Source organism: Dreissena polymorpha, chromosome 10 (assembly GCF_020536995.1).
Source record: "Dreissena polymorpha isolate Duluth1 chromosome 10, UMN_Dpol_1.0, whole genome shotgun sequence".
Lineage (NCBI taxonomy): Eukaryota > Metazoa > Mollusca > Bivalvia > Myida > Dreissenidae > Dreissena > Dreissena polymorpha.
In genome coordinates, this window is record NC_068364.1 from 35,910,641 (window position 1) to 35,934,148 (window position 23,508).

The 23,508-nt window shown below is 38.4% G+C and overlaps 1 protein-coding gene across 4 annotated transcripts in view; it reads left to right on the forward strand.

Annotated features, from left to right (window-relative positions):
• LOC127848190 (prolow-density lipoprotein receptor-related protein 1-like) overlaps positions 1 to 23,508 on the forward strand; it is a 188,257-nt gene that overhangs the window by 11,686 nt on the left and 153,063 nt on the right. For all 4 annotated transcript variants that reach the window (XM_052380489.1, XM_052380494.1, XM_052380490.1 and 1 more), the window contains exons 3-16: positions 1,968 to 2,216; positions 3,084 to 3,287; positions 6,029 to 6,233; positions 8,060 to 8,236; positions 9,029 to 9,176; positions 9,793 to 10,021; positions 10,887 to 11,111; positions 13,745 to 13,931; positions 14,520 to 14,632; positions 16,187 to 16,302; positions 17,226 to 17,415; positions 20,079 to 20,207; positions 20,997 to 21,128; positions 22,446 to 22,580. In XM_052380489.1, the coding sequence (XP_052236449.1) occupies positions 1,968 to 2,216; positions 3,084 to 3,287; positions 6,029 to 6,233; positions 8,060 to 8,236; positions 9,029 to 9,176; positions 9,793 to 10,021; positions 10,887 to 11,111; positions 13,745 to 13,931; positions 14,520 to 14,632; positions 16,187 to 16,302; positions 17,226 to 17,415; positions 20,079 to 20,207; positions 20,997 to 21,128; positions 22,446 to 22,580 (2,439 nt within the window). The remainder of the gene's footprint in view (positions 1 to 1,967; positions 2,217 to 3,083; positions 3,288 to 6,028; positions 6,234 to 8,059; positions 8,237 to 9,028; positions 9,177 to 9,792; positions 10,022 to 10,886; positions 11,112 to 13,744; positions 13,932 to 14,519; positions 14,633 to 16,186; positions 16,303 to 17,225; positions 17,416 to 20,078; positions 20,208 to 20,996; positions 21,129 to 22,445; positions 22,581 to 23,508) is intronic.

Below are 23,508 nucleotides of genomic sequence, written 5' to 3' on the forward strand. Positions count from 1 at the left end.
AGTGTCACAAAATTTAACGATAACAACAGAACTTTCCGTATTATTCAATCGTTTCGCATTTCTAACGCTATTTAATTTTCAGGTTTTTAAATCGTTATAAGATGCATATAATGATTATTTTAGAGCATGGTAAATGTTCAGTATTGCTGTTTACTCCCAAATATCATAACTACAACGAAAATCTGAAGTCTGAAACAAAGTTTTTCAATTTTCTCAATTTACCTAAACGTGAAAAGGTTCCTTTAAAATGGCGATGTTTAACTATGATGAATTTATTTCACTTATTTCATGTGGGTAACGTCTTGGCCTAGATTTGCCTGTGCTATCAGATTGGCTCATCAGAGAGGACGCTTTCTGAATTTTGTTAACCCTTTCAGTGCTGGAACCAATTTTGAAGGCCTTTGCAACCAGTTTGGATCCAGATGAGACGCCACATCAGGATCCAAACTGTTTGCTTTTCTGATAGTATTATTAAAAAGAAATCAAAGAAAATGCTAATTTTAGAAATTCAGCAGACGACATTTTTGCAGACAAAAAATTTCCCAGCATGCAAAGGGTTAAGAAGAGACTGACTTTTTATTAAAAATTCTCCAAAAGGGGAAAGTGTTCTCCCTGATAAGCCTGTGCTGACTGCACTGGCAAATCTTGGAGGACACGTTAAGCACATGCATTAAGCCCCGTTTCCCCAGGCTGCCAACTTATTCTTATTGTCATCTGTATATTTTATGTCTTTTGGTAACTACCATGTAATTGTTCATTTCTAAGAGACATTCCTAATTAATTTGGACCAGGGTTCCGTTATTAAAAAAGTCTTAGGGGAAATACTGTTCAATATATTATATTTGTGGGCATGAAATTTTCTGGTTTAAAAAACAACAACTTTTTGTTGAAAAGAATAATTGTGGATTTCTCATTTTCACACAAATAATTGTGGATTTCTCATTTTGACACTAATAATTGTGGATTTCCAGAGTTGTTATTATTATTGCAAACAAAGGATTAACTTGTCAGGTCATTCATGCATGTAAACCTATATGTATGCATAGTTTGGCAATCTCAAAACACGTTATTTACCTACTTATTACATTATGTTTTATGACCATTTGTATAACAAAATGCATTATTCAATTGAAGTTTTTTCAAATGCGTATAGTTAAATGTGTTATGTGAAATCATTTTCAGATTTCATTTTTCACGGAAAGTTAAGAAAATTCTAACAACAAAGATACATTCCACGTGTATTTCATGTACAGATAAAAACCATGCCAAAATAAGACTTCATGTACAATATTTCGTCATTCTTCCGCGGGGAAAGGGTGGACTTAAATATTTAATTGCTGAATAACAACTTTGTAGGGCATAGGTTGCTAATATCTTTTATTTTGGTAGAAAATGTAGAGCAAATTTTTTTTATATGTGGAAACTTTTTCTCTAACTATAAAAACTAGTTAATTACGCTTTATCTACAGTGCTACATTCGTTGAGATAAGGTCAGTAATAATCTGTAAAATGTACAGTTATTTGATACAGTTACACGTGGGGTCGGCGTGTATTTGGATGCCTGAGCGCTGATTGGTTGATGCGCTTACCAAGAAGAATTTGATTGACAGCTGGAAAAATCAATATTTGGCCACTCGCTGAGAAATTCATTGAAAACAGTAGCTCTTAGGCAGAGTTAACGGACTGAATGACCCGGTGTCACTCTACTATACAACGGATATTCCTTGTCAATTATTATCGGTTTGCGAGATCAAAACTTCCAATCGCAATTTTAAAGATTCTGGAAAATAACCGATTTGTTGGTTAACAATGACAACCCTGGATTTCTCAATTTGACACTAACAATTGTGGATTTCTCATGAAAAATCAAAACAGGAATTTTGTCGTCCATTTTCCGATTTTTTTGTTTTTATTTTGTGAATCTATCAACCCACAAAATAATTTTACAGCATTGACATAATTTTCAGCCACAATGTGTCAGTCAAAGCCGTGCGGGAACGATCAAGACTGTTACAACACCCCCTACGGATACACCTGCAAGTGCCCGCCAGGTCAAAAGTTCAACGGGAGCTCGTGCATCGTCACCAACCCGTGTCTCCAATGGGGCACCTGCAGTCAGGCGTGCACGCTTGATGACTCGGTCACCAAGGGTTACCAGTGCTCATGTCACGCCGGATACTTCCTGAAGTCAGATGACTTCACCTGCAAGCCTTTGGGTGAGTAGTCTTACTTTCAGGGACTTTTGATATGAATACATTTTTGGAAAATCTCTTGAAAAGCCAACTTAATTACCTCAAGAATCTTACAATTTTAAATTAAGCCTTTCCCCCATAAGAAGCCAAGTGAAAATGGCTTTTGCAGCTTGCAGTCTGTTCAGGTTTTATGCTGTTTGCTGCTCAACAGTAACAAAGGGTTTGAAATGAAACCTTTAACACTTAAATTTAGTAAGAAAAGTCTTAAATTAAATGTAACTTTCTAAGGGACTACAAAGGCCTGAAAAGGGTTCAAGTACTCCAGACAACTTTGAATTAAATTAATAAACACAAATATACATGCATTATACATATAAAAAGATATAGCTGAGGTGATGTTCCCCTTAACCCTTATCCAAAGAGGTCATTTAATGGCAAAGCTACGTGAACTTAATGGTGGTAAACAGTTAACCCTGGAAACATACTAGTATTTTAAACCTATTTATTTTAGCGAGATTGCAATGAAGACCTATTTTGGCTAAGTGACTCTTTAGTTCATTTCTTTGATAAAACCAATACTTTGTGTCTTGGGTTGATTTAAAGAACGTTACCACAGTGAAGATCAAACCTGTGACTTCATGGTCGCTAGGCAGACACCATATCCACTACGCCACATCAATGCAACCTACGAGAAGTTTAACTGTCAGCATTGATAAAACTAAAATCATATTATACACTACGAAAAATCACTATAATCAAACAAACAAAACAAATGATATTTTAGAAATTCATTATTATTCGTGGGACACTAATTTTACGTTGACTTCATGGATTTACGGATCACCTAATTTATGATCCCAAGGATTAATTATGCCAAACGTTTAAATTCAGAGAGTGACCCAGTCTATGTCATCTTCTCCAATCGCCACGAGTTACGACGCGTCGACACGGCAACCAGTAGTGCAGTTTCGCTTATCTCGGGTCTCCGAAACACGATTGCGCTTGACTTCTACTACAACCGAGATGGTTACGCTGTGCTCTTCTGGACCGACGTGATGGAGGATAAGATCTATCGTGGAACCATGATGGGCAATGGTAACTATGGGCTATCATATTTGACTGATGGTAACTATGGGCTGTCATATTTGACTGATGATAACTATGGGCTATCATATTTGACTGATGGTAACTATGGGCTGTCATATTTGACTGATGATAACTATGGGCTATCATATTTGACTAATGGTGACTATGGGCTATCGTATTTGACTGATGGTAACTATTGGCTATGGTAATGATGGGTGATGGAAACTATAGTCAATGATAACTAAGGGCTATTCTTGACCGAGGTTATGGAGGATAAGATCTGCCGTGGCACAATGATGGGCAACGGTAACTATTGGGTGTTGGTAACTAGGGGCAATGATAACTAAGGGCTATTCTAGATGGACATGATGGATGATAAGATCTGCCGTGGCACAATGATGGGCAACGGTAACTATTGGGTATTGGTAACTAGGGGCAATGATAACTAAGGGCTATTCTAGATGGACATGATGGATGATAAGATCTGCGGAGGAACCATGATGGGCTATGGTAACTGGAACATTAAGTGTTCAGTGTTGTTGTTTTTGGGGGGGAGGGGCATTCTTTGGGCTGAAATTTTGCCCTATTGAGAATATTGCAAAGTATATATTTTCATAAATGACGGTCTCAAATCCCCATTTGAAAGATTTTTTAAAAAAGCTCAACATTTTCTTCATCTCCCATCTATCGCTGTAAGATTAACCTCAGTAAATATATTATTGATATCACTTTTATTTACATTTTTAGCGAGGCTGTTTTCGGGGAGGTATTGTCATAGCCTGTTTGTCGTCCGCCGTCCGCCGGCATCATGCTTAAACCTTTACATTGGCTCTAAAATCTAAACTTTGAAACTTCATATGTAGATGGACCTTGATGGGTTGTACATGCCACACCCATTTTGGGCCACTAGGTCAAAGGTCAAGGTCACTGTGACCTCTAAAAAAAAAAAATCCGACAAGCTTTCGCAGCCGAGCGTGGCACCTGTTATGCAGTGCTCTTGTTTAATTATTTGTTAGCAAAAAAAACACACAAAAACAACAACACTAATTTTCCAATTTAAGTCTAAACAACACGACTGCCCAATTCAAAGGGCCCAAAATGCTGAAAAAACAACACTGCAACTTGACCAAATATCAGAGGGTTTGTGTGTGTGTCGATTTTCGGCCCGAAATTCTGCCACATACCCAATCTAAAAAAATATTTTTCCCAATGACTAACTTAAATTACCATTTGAAAATTTCACCTGCATAAAATATTTGTTTTTATCAATAAAAAATTCATTTCATCTCCCTATCCAGCTCTTTGAGTCGAACCTTAGAAAATAAACATTATTTTAAGATTCTCAATTTTAGAGTACTCTTCAGCAAACAAATAATAGTTAAAATTTCCAATTTAAGTAACAATTTCATGATTTTTCCTAGCCCAAAGGTCCCCGGCCCAATTCCCAAATTGTTTAAAAAAAAATTATTAAACAGTCTCTTCTTTGCTACGGAGGGCTTTATCAGTTGTGTGAGGTTGAGTGTGGCTGTCTTTATTTTTTTGTCTATTATGTAACTTTTACATGTTTTTCATCCCTGTGAGAATTTTAATGATGCTTTGGAATATTATTCCTCCTGAATGTGCTGTGTGCATCCCCAATTCTCCTCTGTGCCAGGTCAAGGTCACAATTAAGGTAACAGGTCATAAATGTTTGCATCCACCAGGTAACTTTAACATGGCTGATAGGATTTTATAAAAACTGGAGAATTGATAAGCCATTGTGATGCAAAAAACTTTAACCCATTTATGCCTAGTGGACTCTCCCATCCTTCTAAATTGGATCAATTTATTTCCAAAATTACGGATGTCTGGTATATTTATTTCTATTTTTAGAATATTTCTTACATAATTTCGTTTAAGCAAACAGTGTAGACCCTGATGAGACGCCGCATTATGCGGCGTCTCATCTGGGTCTACACTGTTAGCAATGTCCTTTTTTCAGGACGCTAGGCATAAATGGGTAAAAGCTCCTTGTTAAAAAGCTATACATGACTGGGAGAATGTTTATTTGACTTTGGAACATCCCACCCCCCCCCCATTTGAATTAGTGGAAGGTCAAGGTCACACTTTAATATAAAATTCCTTTGGATGATTAATCACCCTCACCTGTCAGATAAGCATCTTAGAGGACATTTGTCATCCCCTATGAAACATCTTATAATTGAAAGATCTATAACTTTTTTGTATTCAAAAGCACCCTACGCAAACTTACAGTTTGTTTCCATAAAATGCCTTAAATGATTATTTTACTTGTAAAAAAATATTTGAATATAGAGTTTAGGTAATGGCAAATAAACAGCAAAAACTGGCTTGCTTACTTGAGACTAGTTCTGGGAAAACTGGTCTTAATGCATGTACGTAAAGGATTATCCCAGATAAGCCTGTGCAGTCTGCACAGGGTAATCAAGGACATTACTTTCCGCTTTTGCGGAAATTTTAATTTTAAGGAAGTCTGTTAAAAACAAATATCCACTGTAGGCTCAAAGTGCACAGACTGCACAGGCTAATATGGGACAGGCTGCACAGGCTAATATGGGAAGAAGCATTATGCACATGTATAAAGCCAAGTTTTCTCATAAAGAGCGGGAATATAAAAAAACTGTTCCTACACTTCAGTGCTCTAAATGATATCTTTACTTGTAAAACAATATTTTTTAGAAAGAGTTAAGGCTATGACAAATTAATAGCAAAAACTGTTTCCTACACTGCAGCGCTCTCGGACGTTCGTCCGATTGTCTCTTCTGGCCTCGCCACGACGGAAGGAGTTGCAGTGGACTGGATCGGTGAGAACATTTACTGGGTGGAGAGTAGCCTAGATCAGATCGAGGTTGCAAAACTCGACGGGACAAATCGCACCACGCTCATAGCGGGCAACATGTCATCACCGCGCGCCATCGCTGTGGATCCAACAAAAGGGTAATATTGATTATTATCACCCACCATAGGTGGAGGGATATTGTTTTGGCGTAGTCCGTCCGTCCTTCTGTCTGTCTTTCCGTCCGTCCTTCCGTCCGTCTTTCCGTCCGTCCGGAGCCATATGGAAGTGCTTTGGCGGATTTCATTGAAACTTGGTACGAGTATATATTTGGATAATAGGATGATGCACGCCAAATGGCATGGTACACCATCTGATAATAACAGAGTTATGCCCCTTTGTATCTTGAAAAAATGCTTGTTTGTGTGTCCAGAGCCATATCTTGGAAGTGCTTTGGCGGATTTCATTGAAACTTGGTATGAGTGTCCAGAAGCATATTGCCGGGGGATATCAATTCAACGAACAATGCTTGTTATTATTATACTTCTGGGCCCCTATTAACTAACCCATTCTTAGAAATGAGAATTAAGAAAAGGCTTAGACCCAAGAAAATACTCTTAGGGTTAACACTTTACCACTTAGATAGGTATTTTAGCGCATTTGTGGTCCCATAGAAAGTTAAAAATAACTTAAGACCTTTCTTACTAGATTCAAGGCTTCATTTCCAACCCTTAGTTGCAGCAAACAGCATAAAATCTGAACATCTTGCGAGTTACTTGCAGGCTGTTCTGGTTTTATGCTGTTTGCACACAGCCATTTTTACTTTGCTTCTGAGAGTGAAAGGGTTAAACTATATACAGTCTATAAATTGTGCTTAGGTTACTTAATAATTTTTTTAGAGTGAAACATTGTGTAATAAGAGGTATACAATTTTGAGTCATATTGGGATTGCATCACTCTATGAGTTAAAACAGGTTTTAACCCTTTCCCACTCAGAAATGAAAATGGCTATGTGCAAACAGCATTAAACCAGATCAGCCTGCAAGTACCTCACAGTCTGTTCAGGTTTTATGCTGTTTGCTGCTGATCAGTATCTAAGGGTTCGAATTGAGGCCTTTAAAACTTGTATCCTGTAAGAAAGGTCTGTATTTAAATTTAACTTTCTCAGGGACTACAAAGGCGTCAAAATAGGTATCTAAGTAATAAAGGGTACAGATTAGCCTCTTACTCTTTATTGTTTGATTTTAGTCTAAGAATTGGTTAGTGAATACAGACCCAGGTATTTTGGATTTTCTCTGTTTGCTGAATCTTTCCAAAGACCCATTAACTGATTCTTCCCAAGAAATAGACTCGAAAGTGACTATAAGCTCACAGCGTGTGATGAAATAAGCTTTTAATAAATGAGCCTACCTCTGGGAAAATGGGGCTTCAATTCATGGGCGTAAAGTATTGTCCCAGATTTTAATGTGCAGTCTGCACAGGCTTATCAGGGACAACGCTTTCTGCCTAGACTGAATTTTTAGAGGAGACGTCCTTTAAATGAAAATCCATCATTAAATGAAAGCTTCATCCCTTACATGTGTGTGCAGACTGCAAATGCTAAATTGGTAGGGCTCGACATACATGCATATAGCCTTGTTTTTGCAGATCTAAGACATTTTTAATGCTGACCAACATTAACTTCTACTTATTTTTTTTTTCTAACTTTGAATGCATTAAGCCCAGTTTTTCCAGAGCTCGGCTCAAATGGTTTTGCCAGGTTGCTTTGGTGTAATGGAACTGGTATCTGCCTAGCGACTAGGAGGTCATGGGTTCGATCCCCACTGTGGGAGAGTTCTTTAGATCTCCTCCAAGGTCACCAAGTACTGGTTTTAGGCCCAGGAAACGGACTCGAGAGCGTTTCAAATAAGTAGTCAATACTTTCAATGTAATCATGCTTAAATAAATAGGTTTAAACTTAATAGTTTTCAACATGTCTCTTTCCCAGGAGGCTGTTCTGGACTGACTGGGAGGGGAGCAACCCGCGCATTGAGACGTGTTCCATGGACGGTGATCCCAGCACGCGGGAAGTTTTGTACCGGATCATTCCCACGTCCGGGGGCGGCTGGCCGAACGGGATCACACTGGATTACGAGAATGAGAGAATCTACTGGATTGATGCTAGGTGCTTTTAATATATCTTTTGTTATCTGTGTGGGAGTTGAAGGACATGACAGTAACAGACTCAAGAGCGTTTAGATAAGTCTCATGCTTTGGAGGCCATTGAGCTTAAATAAATAGGTTTAAACAATCTAATTAAATACAGGTGTTTTGAATAGAGCCCCATTCTGCAATAATGGGGCTTAATGCATGTGTATAAAGAGTTTATTCACATGTTACAGGTCAGAGTCTATTCACATGTTTCAGGTCAGAGTCTATTCACATGTTTCAGGCCAGAGTCTATTCACATGTCTCAGGTCAGAGTCTATTCACATGTTACAGGTCAGAGTCTATTTGCATATGACAGGTCAGAGTCTATTCACGTGTTTCAGGTCAGAGTCTATTCACGTGTTTCAGGTCAGAGTCTATTCACGTGTTTCAGGTCAGAGTCTATTCACGTGTTTCAGGTCAGAGTCTATTCACATGTTTCAGGTCAGAGTCTATTCACATGTTTCAGGTCAGAGTCTATACACGTGTCTTAGGTCAGAGTCTATTCACATGTTTCAGGTCAGAGTCTATTCACATGTCTTAGGTCAGAGTCTATTCACATGTTTCAGATCAGAGTCTATTCACATGTCTTAGGTCAGAGTCTATTCACATGTTTCAGATCAGAGTCTATTCACGTGTTTCAGGTCAGAGTCTATTCACATGTCTCAGGTCAGAGTCTATTCACATGTTTCAGTTCAGAGTCTATTCACATGTTTCAGGTTAGAGCCTATTCACATGTTTCAGGTCAGAGTTTATTCATGTGTTTCAGGTCAGAGTCTATACACACGCTGACGTATTCAGGTCGAGACTACAGACTTGTACTGAAGAACAGCACTGACATGCGGCACCCCTTTGCACTTGCTCTCTTTGGGACCGAAGTCTACTGGACGGACTGGAGCACAAACTCGGTTGTCATGGTAATTTGGAGTGTTTTTTGTTGGTCAAATTGTAGGCCTAAATTGGGCTCCAGTCCTAATCTCAAAAGTATACATTAATCGCAAGTAACTGCCTAAATTTCCAAATTGGAAGTTTAATTTTTTTTCAATAAAATTACACCTTTAGTGAATTTCCCTATGCGGCACTAAGTGTTGAAACTAGTAAATATAATATTCAAATCACGTATTCCAATTTTAAAGTATTTGTAAGCTTAACATGAATTATATCATTTTCCAAATCTTGGTCAAAACAACGTGATTTTCTCAAATCAAAAGCACCCAGGTCTCATTCCAAAAATGGTGAAAAAAACAACATATGAGCTGCGTTCTGAGAAAACTGGGCTTAATGCATGTGCGTAAAGTGTCATCCCAGATTAGCATGTGCAGTCCGCACAGGCTAATCAGGGACAACACTTTCCGCTTTTATGATATTTTTAGTTTCAAGGAAGTCTCTCCTTACTGAAAATCATGTTTAGGCAGAAAGTGTTGTCCCTGATTAGCCTGTGCAGACTGCACTGGCTAATCTGGGATGACACTTAATGCACATGGATTAAGCCCAGTTTTCTCAGAACGCGACTCAAATGTCCCTCTTTTCCAGGCCAACAAGTACTTTGGTACCAATGTCACGGTGGTACAGAAGACCATCACGCAGCCGTTTGACCTTCAGGTCGTTCATCCGAAGAGACAACCGCGGGCGCCCAACCCTTGCTCGATAGAGAATGGCAATGGCGGTTGCTCGGACCTCTGTCTTATTGGGCTCAACGGGACCGTTGGTTGCCGGTGCCCGCATAGGAAGAAGCTGGGAGCCAATAATAAAACTTGTGAAGGTGCAGTGTTCAAAATATTTGAGACAAACTATAGGAAAACAGGGCTTAATGCATGAGCGTAAAATATATTGCCAAATAAGCCTATGCAGTCCCACAGGCTAATCTGGGATGCAATGTTTATGTTATTTTTTATTTAAATGAAGTTTGCTCTAAACACAAATCCAGTCTAGGTGCAAAGTGTCGTCCCTGATTAGCTTGCGCGTATTAAATTATTAGTTTCCACTGGATAAATTACCTGTAATTTAACGCAGGTAGAATTTCATTATTTTTAACTTGATAAATAACTTGCAATTTAAAGAATTTTGTATTTAATTATTTGCAACTTTAGAACTGAACTTTAATTTTAGTAATGAAAACTGACCTGTTATTTAACAAATGTAGAATTTTATTATATTTGACTTGATAAATGACCTGTGCTTTTTATGCCCCTGGTAGGGTGGCATATAGCATTTGAACTGTCTGTCCGTCCATCTGTCAGAAAAATTTAACATTGGCCATAACTTTTGCAATATTGAAGATAGCAACTTGATATTTGGCATGCACGTGTACCTCATGGAGCTGCACATTTTGAGTGGTGAAAGGTCAAGGTCATCCTTCAAGGTAAAAAAATACAATCCAAGGGAAGTAATAAGCTTAAAAAAGTAGATAATTACTAAACCTGCCGAATGATATATTGAAATTTTATTTCATATTGGCGCAATAGGGGGCATTATGTTTCTGACAAACACATCTATTGTATATTTATAGAGCTTCATTGTTTAAATCTCCAACTTGTTCCCAACTGAACAAAGGCGGCTGAAGATGAGAGTCATGTATCAAATAAAACTTTTAACACACGCCTTTCACTCTTTTTACCCTATTTCAGAGGACAAAAAGTTTCTGCTTTTCGTCAAAAACCAGGAAATCCGCGGCGTTGACCTCCAGAAAGGTCACTTCAACGTCCTTCCGGTGATCACAATCCCTCACGTTGACATGCCCACTGCGATCGATTATGACGTCGAGCTGGACTACTTCTACTGGGCGGACAAGGGTCTCAACGTCATAAATCGTGCAAACTTTAGTGCCAGTGTCGAGACACTGATAGACAAAGGTGCGTAATAAAATTTAAAAAATAAATAAATAAATAAACAAATTAACATTTAATTCATCTCCTATCCATCTCTTAAGTTGAACCTTAGACAAATTTAAAATTGAAAACACTTTTGTTAATCTGGGGGGAGGGGGGGGGGGGGGGGGGGGGGGGAGGACGTAGGGGAATTTATTAAACCTCATGTGAGACAACCCCAGATCTGTGTATTTTTGGGGGACAACATTTTTTTTTTCTTTTTTTTTTTCGCTTATGTTAAAACTGGCTGTCGAAGGCCTTCATTTGTAGCTTTATTGATAATACCTATGATGGTTTTTATTTACTGTGCCTGTTACAGTTTAGTCCATTAACCCATTTATGCCTAGCGTCTAGAAAAAAGGCCTTGGCAAACAGCGTAGACCCTGATGAGACGCCGCATCATGGTCTGCGCTGTTTGCTTAAAGGAATTTCTGTAAGAAATATTCTAAATATAGAAATAAATAAAGTAGACGTCCCTAAGTTTGGAAATAAATTGATCCAATTTAGAAGGATGGGAGAGTCCATGAGGCATAAATGGGTTAAACAGCACTGACAGAATCTAAATGAGCAATATTAGAACAAAATTGTTTTGATGTCCAAAAATAGTTCTATTTTAAAACAATTCTGATTACTTCTGAATGAAATGCTTTATATAACTTGTTTCTCTTACATTGCTATGCCTCAACATGTTTACCATATATTCAGAAATAATGTGAGCCTAGATCTGGGAAAACAGGGCTTAATGCATGTGTAAGATGATATGGGAAAACAGGGCTTAATGCATGTGAAAGATGATATGGGAAAACAGGGCTTAATGCATGTGTAAGATGATATGGGAAAACAGGGCTTAATGCATGTGTAAGATGATAAAGGTAAACCTGAACAGTCCACATGGGAAAACAGGGCTTAATGCATGTGTAAGATGATAAAGGTAAGCCTGAACAGTCCACACTTGTTGCTTAAAAAAAACACACAAAAAAACATACAAAAAGAAAGTGTCGTCTATGATAAGCCTGTGCCTTATAAGGCTGAGAAGTGACTTCATTGTAACACAAAAATACCATAAAAGAAGAAAGTGTCATCTATGATGGCCTAGGCTCATGTTGAAGAAGGATTTATATGCCCCTGGATCGAATGATCAGGGGTATATTGTTTTTGGCCTGTCTGTCATTGTACAATGTATATGTGTGTTTGTCCCAAAACTTTAACCTTGGTCATAACTTTTGCAATATTGAAGATAGCAACTTGATATTTGGCATGCATGTGTATCTCATGGAGCTGCACATTTTGAGTGGTGAAAGGTCAAGCTCAAGGTCATCCTTCAAGGTCAAAGGTCAAATATATAGCTTCAAAGCGGCGCAGTAGGGGGCATTGTGTTTCACAAACACAGCTCTTGTTTCAACCTTAGCATTTGCCAAACACATTGAAGAACTTACATCCACCTTTGCCAACAAAAAAAATAAATCAAATCAATTAACTGAGATTATAAATCGCAAACTGTTACCAGTCGACTTATGATTTCAATGTCACATGGTACCTTTTTGCACCCAGGGGGGGGGGGGAATAAAGCCTGATTGGTAAACATTAAAGTTAATCATGTGAACACATGAATATGGTTGAAAAAATAGTAAAAGAAATATGTACGAAGCTCGCTCTGGGAATATGGTGCATGTGTGTAAAGTGTAGTCCCAGATTGGCTTGTGCAAGGGGCAGCATTTAACCCATTTTAGGAATGTTTCATTTAAAAGAAGTCTCTTGTAACCAAAAATCCATATTAGGCAGAAAGTGTTCTCCTTGATTAGCACACAGGCTAATCTGTCAAGACACATGCACACACATTAAGCCCCATTTTCCTAGAGCACAGCTCTTATGTATATATTTTCATTTCTTCCCAGTTTTGGCATAAGCAGAGGGTTTTGCCATAGACTTGAACAATTTTCACTTAAATTTCTTTGCAGGTTTGAAAAACACAGAGGTTTTGCGATATACTGGCACAATTTTCACTCAAGTTTCTTAGCAGGTTTGAAGAAAAAAGAGAGTTTCACCATAGACTTGATTATTTTTGTATAGTTTTGAAGAACACAGAGGGTTTCACCATAGACTGGTACAATGTTCACTCGAATTTTTTTATCAGGTTTGAAGAACACAGCGGATTTAACCAAATACTTGATTGTTTTTGTATAGGTTTGAAGAACACAGAGGGATTCACCATAGACTGGTACAATGTTCACTCAAATTTCTTATCAGGTTTGAAGAACACGGCAGATTTTACCAAAGACTGGATTATCTTTTATAGGTTTGAAGAACACAGAGGGTTTCACAATAGACTGGATTATCTTTTATAGGTTTGAAGAACACAGAGATTTCACCATAGACTGGTACAATGTTCACTCAAATTTCTTATCAGGTTTGAAGAACACAGCGGATTTCACCAAAGACTTGATTATTTTTGTATAGGTTTGAAGAACACAGAGGGATTCACCATAGACTGGTACAATGTTCACTCGAATTTCTTATCAGGTTTGAAGAACACGGCAAATTTCACCAAAGACTGGATTATCTTTTGTAGGTATGAAGAACACGGAGGGTTTCACCATAGACTGGATTATCTTTTATAGGTTTGAAGAACACAGAGGGTTTTGCCATAGACTGGTTGTCAGGCAACATGTATTTCTCATCGTATGACACTGCCGCTAAAACTGCATCCATCTCAGTGGCCACGCTGACCGGATCATTCCGGACGGAGGTCATTAAAAACGACATCGTGACCAAACCACATTCTATCGCTCTGCATCCATTACAAGGGTGAGAATAATGTCTAAAGTCAGTGGGTTTCCAGGGGCTCGAACAGTAAAAAAAATAAAACTAATCTGACTTAATTTTCCTTAAAAAGATGCCAAACTTTTCCAATAAACTCAATAATTGGTGTATTGCGTTTATTATACATTGATATAATGCCGTGAAACTTTATAATATACATTTACAAATGAAGTTTAACATGCACTTATAAACAATTGGAATACTGTTATTCCAAATCCAACAGGAACGAGCTGTAAAATATAAAGTAAAAAAAAATCACTGATGAGGGTCATATTTTATTAATTGAGCCGCGTTCTGAGAAAACTGGTCTTAATGTATGTGCGTAAAGTGTCTTCCCAGATTCGCCTGTGCAGTCCGCACAGGCTAATCAGGGACAACACTTTCCGCTTTTATGGTATTTTTAGTTTCAAGGAAGTCCCTCCTTACCGTAAATCAAGTTTAAGTGGAAAGTGTTGTCCCTGATTAGCCTGTGCGGACTGCACAGGCTAATCTGGGACGACACTTTACGCACATGCATTATGCCCAGTTTTCTCAGAACGCGACTCAATGTTTGATCCATCCATTTTGTTTCAGGGTCATGTACTTCACCGATGTTCACGGTGATCCAGGTCAGCACCAACTGTTCCGGACAGGAATGGACGGGTCTGAGAAGGCCGTACTCTTCTCCAACCTGCATAACCCTTCCAGTGAGTCCACGATGTTGAACTTTGAACTGCTGACCTTGCATTCTTTAACCCTTTCCCCCATTAGAAGCAAAGTTAAAATGGCTTTTGCAACCAGCATAAAACCAAAACAGCCTGCAAGTAACTCGCAGTCTGTTCAGGTTTTATGCTGTTTGTTGCTCATCAGTATCAAAGCGTTGAAATGAAGCCTTTAAAACTTGAATTATTAAGTAAAAAGGTCTTTAATTAGCTTTCTATGGGAATTCACGTGCGTCAAAATACATCTCTAAGTTGTAAAGGGTTTACTACAGCCGATTCGGGTGGATAACAACCAACATATAGAATTACTATTTTCACTATCCCGTTTTTATTTCATATTTATTTGAGCCACATTCTCTGAAAACTTTGCTTTATGCACGAGTGTAAAGTCTTTCTTGATTAGGTACAACACTCCGCTTTTAAGGAATTGTGCTTTTAAAGGAATTTTTTTAAGCAAAAAAGATGACACTTTACTCACATGCATAAGAGAGTCCAGGTGTAAATTGTTGTCCCTGATTAGCCTGTGCGGTCTTCACAAGCTAATCTGGGATGACACTTTAAGCACATGCATTTAGCCTTGTTTTTACATTTTGTTACTTCTGCCCAATCGATTGGATAACAAACCTGGTATAAACAGTAGATTTATACTATCCCTATTTTTAGTGCATGTTTATTTGATGAGATTGCTAGGTATTTCAATGATACGTCCTACACAATATAGTAAACTAAACAAGAAACATCTACGGGTGATTAAAAATTGTTTTTATACCCCCACAAAAGAAGTTTAGGGGGGTATATAAGAGTGAGCTTGTCTGTTGGTCGGTCGGTCTGTCAGTCGGTATTAAGTGTCCCCTCTCTAATTCAAGGTGTTTTCATCCGATCTTCACCAAACTTGGTCAGATGTTGTATCTTGATGATGTCTAGATTTAGTTCGAATATGGGTCATGCCGGGTCAAAAACTAGGTCATGGGGTCACTTAGTGCATTTTATACCTTGAGCATGGTGTCCGCTCAGTTTTCATCCGAGCTTCAAAAAACTTGGTCAGAAGTTGGATCTAGATGATGTCTAGGCCAAGTTCGAACATGGGTCATGGCAAGTCAAAAACTAGGTCATGGGGTCACTTAGTGCGTTTTATTCATTGAGCATGGTGTCCGCTCTCTAATTCAAGTAGTTTTCATCTGATCTTCACCACACTTGATCAGAAGTTGTATCTAGATGATGTGCAGGTAAAGTTGAACATGGGCCATGCCGGGTCAAAAACTAGGTCATGGGAACACTTAGTGCATTTTAAACATTGAACATGGTGTCCGCTGTTTTTTGTGAAGACATGCAAAATATTCTGTGTCAACGCGGCATTTGGGGGTATTCGTCACGTTTGTGACAAAGCTCTTGTTGTCTTTGAAAACAATCATCAATAAAATCAAAGAGATTTGACTTATGTTAGAGTTTTTTTTTCTTGACAATTTAAATTCCCGTTTGCATAAAACCCAGTTTTCAAAGTGCAAGGTTCAATAACCAAATATTTATTTACTTACCCAGGTCTCTGTGTTGACACAACATCAAGTCCTGAGAAGCTGTATTTCATCAATGACTCTCAGATCCTCTGGTTCAACATCAACGATAGTGGCTCAAATCCAGCAGTGAACCTTGTCAAGGTCAGTGTGAGGTGTGAACCTTGTCAAGGTTAGTGTCAGGTGTGACCTTGTCATGGTAAGTGTCAGGTGTGAACATTGTCAAGGTCAGTGTCAGGTGTGAACCATTTCAAGGTAGTGTCAGGTGTGAACCTTGTCAAGGTCAGTGTCAGGTGTGAACCTTGTCAAGGTCAGTGTCAGATGTGAACCTTGTCAAGGTCAGTGTCAGGTGTGAACCTTGTCAAGGTCAGTGTCAGGTGTGAACCTTGTCAAGGTCAGTGTCAGGTGTGAACCTTGTCAAGGTTAGTGTCAGGTGTGAACATTGTCAAGGTCAGTGTCAGGTGTGAACCTTGTCAAGGTCAGTGTCAGGTGTGAACATTATTATATTTTTTAAAGGACTGCAAACTATCAAAGTGCATATCTTAGTGGTAAAGGGTTAAGAATAAGAATCTATTCTATTGTCTTTCAAAATAGTTCAATTTCTATTTTAAACATGAGTATAATTACAATTTTAGGTGAATACCAGACTAGGGGCATTATCAGATAAGCCAGAAGCCGTGAGTGTTGACGGTGATCATATCTATGAAGCTCATATTTTATTGATATTTGAAACAATTAAATTTGTTTCAGGATCATGTAGTTCACAGAGGTTCCATACAATTTGATAAAAGCAGACTGTGCGGACTGCTTTAAACACATGCATTAACCCTTTGCATGCTGGGAAATTTGTTGTCTGCTAAAATGTCGTCTGCTGAATTTCTTAAATTAGCATTTTTTTCGATTTTTTTCAAAGAATACTATCAGAATAGCAAACAGTTTGGATCCTGATGAGATGCCACGTTCTGTGGCGTCTCATCTGGACCAAACTGTTTGCAAAGGCCTTCAAAATTTGGTTCCAGCACTGAAAGAGTTGAGCTTAGTTTTCTCAGAACAACTCTCAATTTCAGGTGCAAACCAGCCTATCATCAGATAGGCCAGAAGCCCTGACTGTTGACAGTGAACATATCTACGTCTCTATCGGGGGAAGAATCATCTCCATAAATAAAAGTGGCAGCAACGAAATTCTGGAGACGTTGCGAGATTCAACCCCCAACGTGAATGCTTTGATCCTGTATGATACACAGACCAGGAAAAAAGGTACACATAGTCACACTGTGTTTTCAATGATGATGTTTAACCCATTTATGCCTAGCGTCTAGAAAAAAGGCCTTGGCAAACAGCGTAGACCCAGATGAGATGCCGCATAATGCTGCGTCTCATCAGGGTCTGCGCTGTTTGCTTAAAGGAATTTCTTTAAGAAATATTCTAAATATAGAAATAAATATACTAGACATCCCTAATTTTGGAAATATATTGATCCAATTTAGAAGGATGGGAGAGTCCATTAGGCATAAATGGGCTAAAGTGTGTTGAACTTACAGACTGCCGATGTGTAAAGAGACATTTAAATGACATAAAAAAATTGTTAAAGGTACAGCATTATCAGAAAATTGGTTATACATGAATAGGACTGTTTTTAAGTTTGTCAATTGTCAGTTGCTGGTGCTATTTATTTAGTTCATATTTTTACTTTCATGCTTATATTGTGTGTTTCATTGTCACTCATGACAATGTTGAGGTTTTCTGTTATTTCTCATTTTTGTGTTTTATGTTGTCATTCAAGGCCGTGTTGTTGTTTTTATGCCCCGAAGGAGGGCATATAGTGATCGGACCGTCCGTCCGTCTGTCCGTCTGTCTTTCCATCACACTTTGCATTTAGGTTTCGCATTTAGGTTTTGAAAAATGCTCATAACTTCTATGTTTCTTCACATAGCAACTTGACATTTGGCATGCATGTGTATCTCATGGAGCTGCACATTTTGAGTGGTGAAAGGTCAAGGTCATCCTTCAAGGTCAAATGTCAAAAAACATGTATCAAAGCGGCGCAGTAGGGGGCATTGTGTTTCTGACAAACACATATCTTGTTATTGTTATTCATTGCATGGTTGAGTTTTCCATCATTAAATTGTGGCTATATTGAGTTATTATTGTTAACTTGTGGCTAGATTGTGTTTTCCTTTGTTAACTTGTGGCAATATTGTGTTTTCCATTCTTAACTTTTGGCAATATTGTGTTTTCCATCATGAACTTACAGCAATCTTGAGTTTTTCATTGTTGACTCATGACAATATTGCATTTTCATTTGAATCACGACAATATTGTATTTTCATTTGTCACTCCTTTCAATATTGTGTTGTCTATCATCACTTTGAGAAATATTTTGTTTGCCATTATCAGAGACCAGATAGTGTCCGTCCAGCAATCAGGAGATCCTAGGTTCAAATTTGGAATGTTTTCAGAATCTTTTCCAAAGATAACAAGCATTGGGTCTACCCAGGAAATGAACTTTAGAGTATCTCAATAAGACTTAGGCTCAAAATCCTCTGCAAAGATACCAAACAGTGGTTTTACCCAGGAAATACACTTTAGAGGATCTCAATAAGAGTGAGGCTCAAAATCTCTCTTAAAGATAAAAAAAAAGGTTCTACCCAGGAAATGAACTTTAGAGTATCTTAACAAGACTAAGAATAAAAATGTTCTCCAAAAATATCAAGCATTGGTTTTCCCCAGGAAATAACCTTAAGAGTATCATTAATAAGATTTAGGCTTTTGATGTTGCCCTGGGGAACTAAGGAAACTATTATATGATTTAGGGTAAATGTGGCTTTATGCATGTGCCTTAAGTGTCATCCCAGACTAGCCTGTGCAGTCTACATATGCTAATCAGAGACTAGACTTTCTTCATTAATGATATTTGTTGTTTATAGGTATCTCTCCTTAGCAAAAATCCTGTTTAAGAGGAAACTGTTGCCCCTTATTAGCCTGTGTGGACTGCACAGGCTTCTCTGGGATGCCACTTTATGCCTATGTTTTAAAGCCAGATTTCCCAAAGTGCTGCTCAAATGAACTTAAACAATGCGCTTGTTTTAAATCAGAACCAGTGTCATAAGTATTGGTTCTACCCAGAAAATAAACTTAGAGATATATCAATATGACAAAAGATCTCAATGTTGTCCAGGTAAACAAAATGAACTTACATTTTGTGTTGTTTTTTATGTCCCCCACTATAGTAGTGAGGGACATATTGTTTTTGCCCTGTCTGTTGGTCTGTTGGTTGGTTGGTTGGTCTGTTGGTTGGTTTGCGCCAACTTTAACATTTTGCAATAACTTTTGCTATATTGAATATAGCAACTTGATATTTGGCATGCATGTGTATCTCATGGAGCTGCACATTTTGAGTGGTGAAAGGTCAAGGTCATCCTTCAAGGTCAGAGGTCAAATATATGTGGCCAAAATCGCTCATTTTATGAATACTTTTGCAATATTGAAGATAGCAACTTGATATTTGGCATGCATGTGTATCTCATGGAGCTGCACATTTTGAGTGGTGAAAGGTCAAGGTCATCTTTCAAGGTCAGAGGTCAAATATATGTGGCCATAATCGCTTATTTTATGAATACTTTTGCAATATTGAAGATAGCAACTTGATATTTGGCATGCATATGTATCTCATGGAGCTGCACATTTTGAGTGGTGAAAGGTCAAGGTCATCCTTCAAGGTCAAATATATGGGTCAAAATTGCTCATGTAATGTTACTTCTGCAATATTGAAGCTAGCAATTTTATATTTGAAATGCATGTGTATCTCATGGAGCTGCACATTTTAAGTGGTGAAGGGTCAAGGTCAAGGTCATCCTTCAAGGTCAAACGTCATATAGGGGATCATTGTGTTTCACAAACGCATCTTGTTTTCTTTCTAGACAGCCAGAATGTGTGCCATAGGAAGAACCATGGTTGCTCGCAGCTCTGTCTTCCCAAGAACCTCAAGCTTAGTAGCTGTGTCTGTACTGCTGGTTTCTCATTGGGCAAAGACAACTCCAACTGCGAAGGTATGTCGTGACAATGCTAAATGTTCAGTACCTTGTCTGTACTGCTGGTTTCTCATTGGGCAAAGACAACTCCAACTGCCAAGGTATGTCGTGACAATGCTAAATGTTCAGTACCTTGTTGGTGTCTGTACTGCTGGTTTCTCATTGGGCAAAGACAACTCCAACTGCGAAGGTATGTCGTGACAATGTGTCTGTACAGCTGGTTTCTCATTGGGCAAAGACAACTTCAACTGCGAAGGTATGTCGTGACAATGTGTCTGTACTGCTGGTTTCTCATTGGGCAAAGACAACTTCAACTGCGAGGGTATGTCGTGACAATGCTAAATGTTCAGTACCTTGTTGCTCAAAACTGAACGACCAGTTAACCCATTTATTCCTAGTGGACTCTCCCATCCTTCTAAATTGGATCAATTTATTTCCAAAATTAGGGATGTCTGGTATATTTATTTCTATATTTAGAATATTTCTTACAGAAATTCCTTTAAGCAAACAGCGCAGACCCTGATGATACGCCGCATCATGCGTAACAGTTAAGTCACATAACTTAATACAAAATTAAGGGTTGTTAGCTTATTTGGCTGAGAAAATACGTCCAGGTAGGTGACACTACCAAATCTAAAGAAACATGAAAATCCCAAATGGGGCGGTATGTTACAATGCCTAATGTGAGAATGTGACAATGCCAAATAGGGACCACACCTTTCACCAATACATTAAGCCAAGTTTTCCCAGAACGAGGCATATATACATTTGATTGTCCTGTCGTATTTATTTTATCGTGTTTTGCAGGTATCACTTCATTCCTGCTGTATGCAAAGGAGACGGAAATTAGAGGTCAGACATTCCTAGACACGAACCAAGACGAGGCTCTTCCCCCCATATCTCAGATACAGGCACTGTCAGCGATAGACTTTCATGCAGGTTTGTATAAATTACTTGTGTGTAGCCTCAAGATACAGGCACTGTCAGCAATAGACTTCCATGCAGGTTTGTAGCAAATAACTTGTGTGTAGCCTCAAGATACAGGCACTGTCAGCGATAGACTTCCATGCAGGTTTGTAGCAGATAACTTGCGTGTAACCTCAGATACAGGCACTGTCAGCAATAGATTTCCATGCAGGTTTGTAGCAAATAACTTGTGTGTAGCCTCAAGATACAGGCACTGTCAGCGATAGACTTCCATGCAGGTTTGTGGCAAATTACTTGCGTGTAGCCTCAAATTGGAGTTTGAGGTTGCTGTGGCGTAGTGGATATGGTGTCTGCCTAGCGACCAAGAGGTTAGGGTTTTGTCCCCACACTGGGAGTATTCTTAAAACCTCCTTCAAAGACTTCGAGTACTTCTACCCAGGTTCTATCCAGGAAACAGACACAATAAATGCAATAAAGCTGAAATTTAAAGTAGTTGGGGTTACATTATGTACTTAGTCAGTATAAATGGCAGAAGCAGCATCGTCTTGAGTTTGCAGACTTTTTATAAACAATAATTTGTAACAGGCATAAAAAAACACTAACATTCAGTTGAAAAGATTTTTTTTGTATTAAAAAAAAAATCATTAAATGTACTTACAACGTATACAATAAAATATTTCAAATAATCTTTAATGTTGATAAAAATAGGACAAAATAGGGAAAAAGACAACTTTTGAATTAGAAGCAAATAGGCACAAGGTCATCGATAACTTAAGGTCACTGAGAGCTCAAGGTCATCAAGAGCTCAAGGTCATCAAAGGCTTAAGGTCATCAATAACTCAAGGTAATCACGAGCTGAAGGTCATCAAGAGCTCAAGGTCACCAAGAGCTTAAGGTCACCAAGAACTCAAGGTCACCAAGAGCTCAAGGTCATCAAAGGCTTAAGGTTATCGATAACTCAAGGTCATTGAGAGCTCAAGGTCATCGAGAGCTCAAGGTCATTGAGAGCTCAAGGTCATCAAGAGCTCAAGGTCATTGAGAGATCAAGGTCATCAAGAGCTCAACGTCACCAAGAGCTCAAGGTCATCAAAGGCTTAAGGTCATCAATAATTCAAGGTCATCAAGAGCTCAAGGTCATCTAGAGCTCAAGGTCATCAAGAGCTCAAGGTCATTGAGAGCTCAAGGTCATCAAGAGTTCAAGGTCATTAATAGCTGAATGTCATCTAGACCTTTCAAGTTTGTTGAAGGATTTAATTAAGTGACAAATATTTTACAGATGATAAGATTTTCAGCTGACAACATCTGTTAATGATTACTTATCATTTTTAGCTGATGATATGATTTACTGGGTGGACACGACCACCAACTCGATATCGAGGATCAAGCGCGACCTCACCAACAAGACGGTGGTCGTTAAGAAAGGGATCCTCAGTGTCGAAGGCCTGGCCGTTGAATGGGTTTCAGGTATGCTGTTATAATCTGGGAAAATTGGGCTAAATGTATATGCGTAAAGTGTCGTCCCAGATAACAACAGGATAATCGAATATGGCACTTTTCGCCAAAACAGGTATGCTGTTATAATGCAGCTAGCCAATCTGATAAACTGATAGTCATGTTCTCTATTAGATATTTTTTAGCTTGGCGTTTTCGAAGAAAATCTGAGGTATTGTCATAACCAGCTCGTCGTGTAGTCCGTCCTCCGCCGGCGTCGTGCTAAAACCTTTACATTGGCTCTAAAATCAAAGTGCTTCCACCTACAACTTTGAAACTTCATATGTAAATGCACCTCGATGAGTTCTACATGCCACACACATTTTTGGGTCACTAGGTCAAAGGTCAAGGTCACTGTGACCTCTAAAAAAAAAAAAATTCTTACAAGCTTTCATTTATTCAAAACTGCACCCGCAGCCGAGCGTTGGCACCCGTTATGCGGTGCTCTTGTTTATTTTTCTAATACATTTTATTACAAGACTATAAACAAATAGACATAGAATACAAAAAAATAGCTAAACAAAATAGCTCAATATTGTAATGAAATCAAGAATGAAATAACATTAATTCAGATGTATTCATGGTGAATTTGCAGCTTATGCAACACACAACACATCTTTAATAATCTATGTAATCCTATTAGCATAAATTTAGTACTCGAATTGTGTCCTAAATCTATACTCAGGTTTCTCTGTGCTCATGTAAAATGTGATTAAAGACCAACATAACCCCAAGTAAGTGGGCTGAACATCAGCATTTGAGTCGCGTTCTGAGAAAACTGGGCATAATGCATGTGCGTAAAGTGTCGTCCCAGATTAGCCTGTGCAGTCCGCACAGGCTAATCAAGGACAACACTTTCCGCTTTTATGGTATTTTTTGTTTAAAGGAAGTCCCTTCTTAC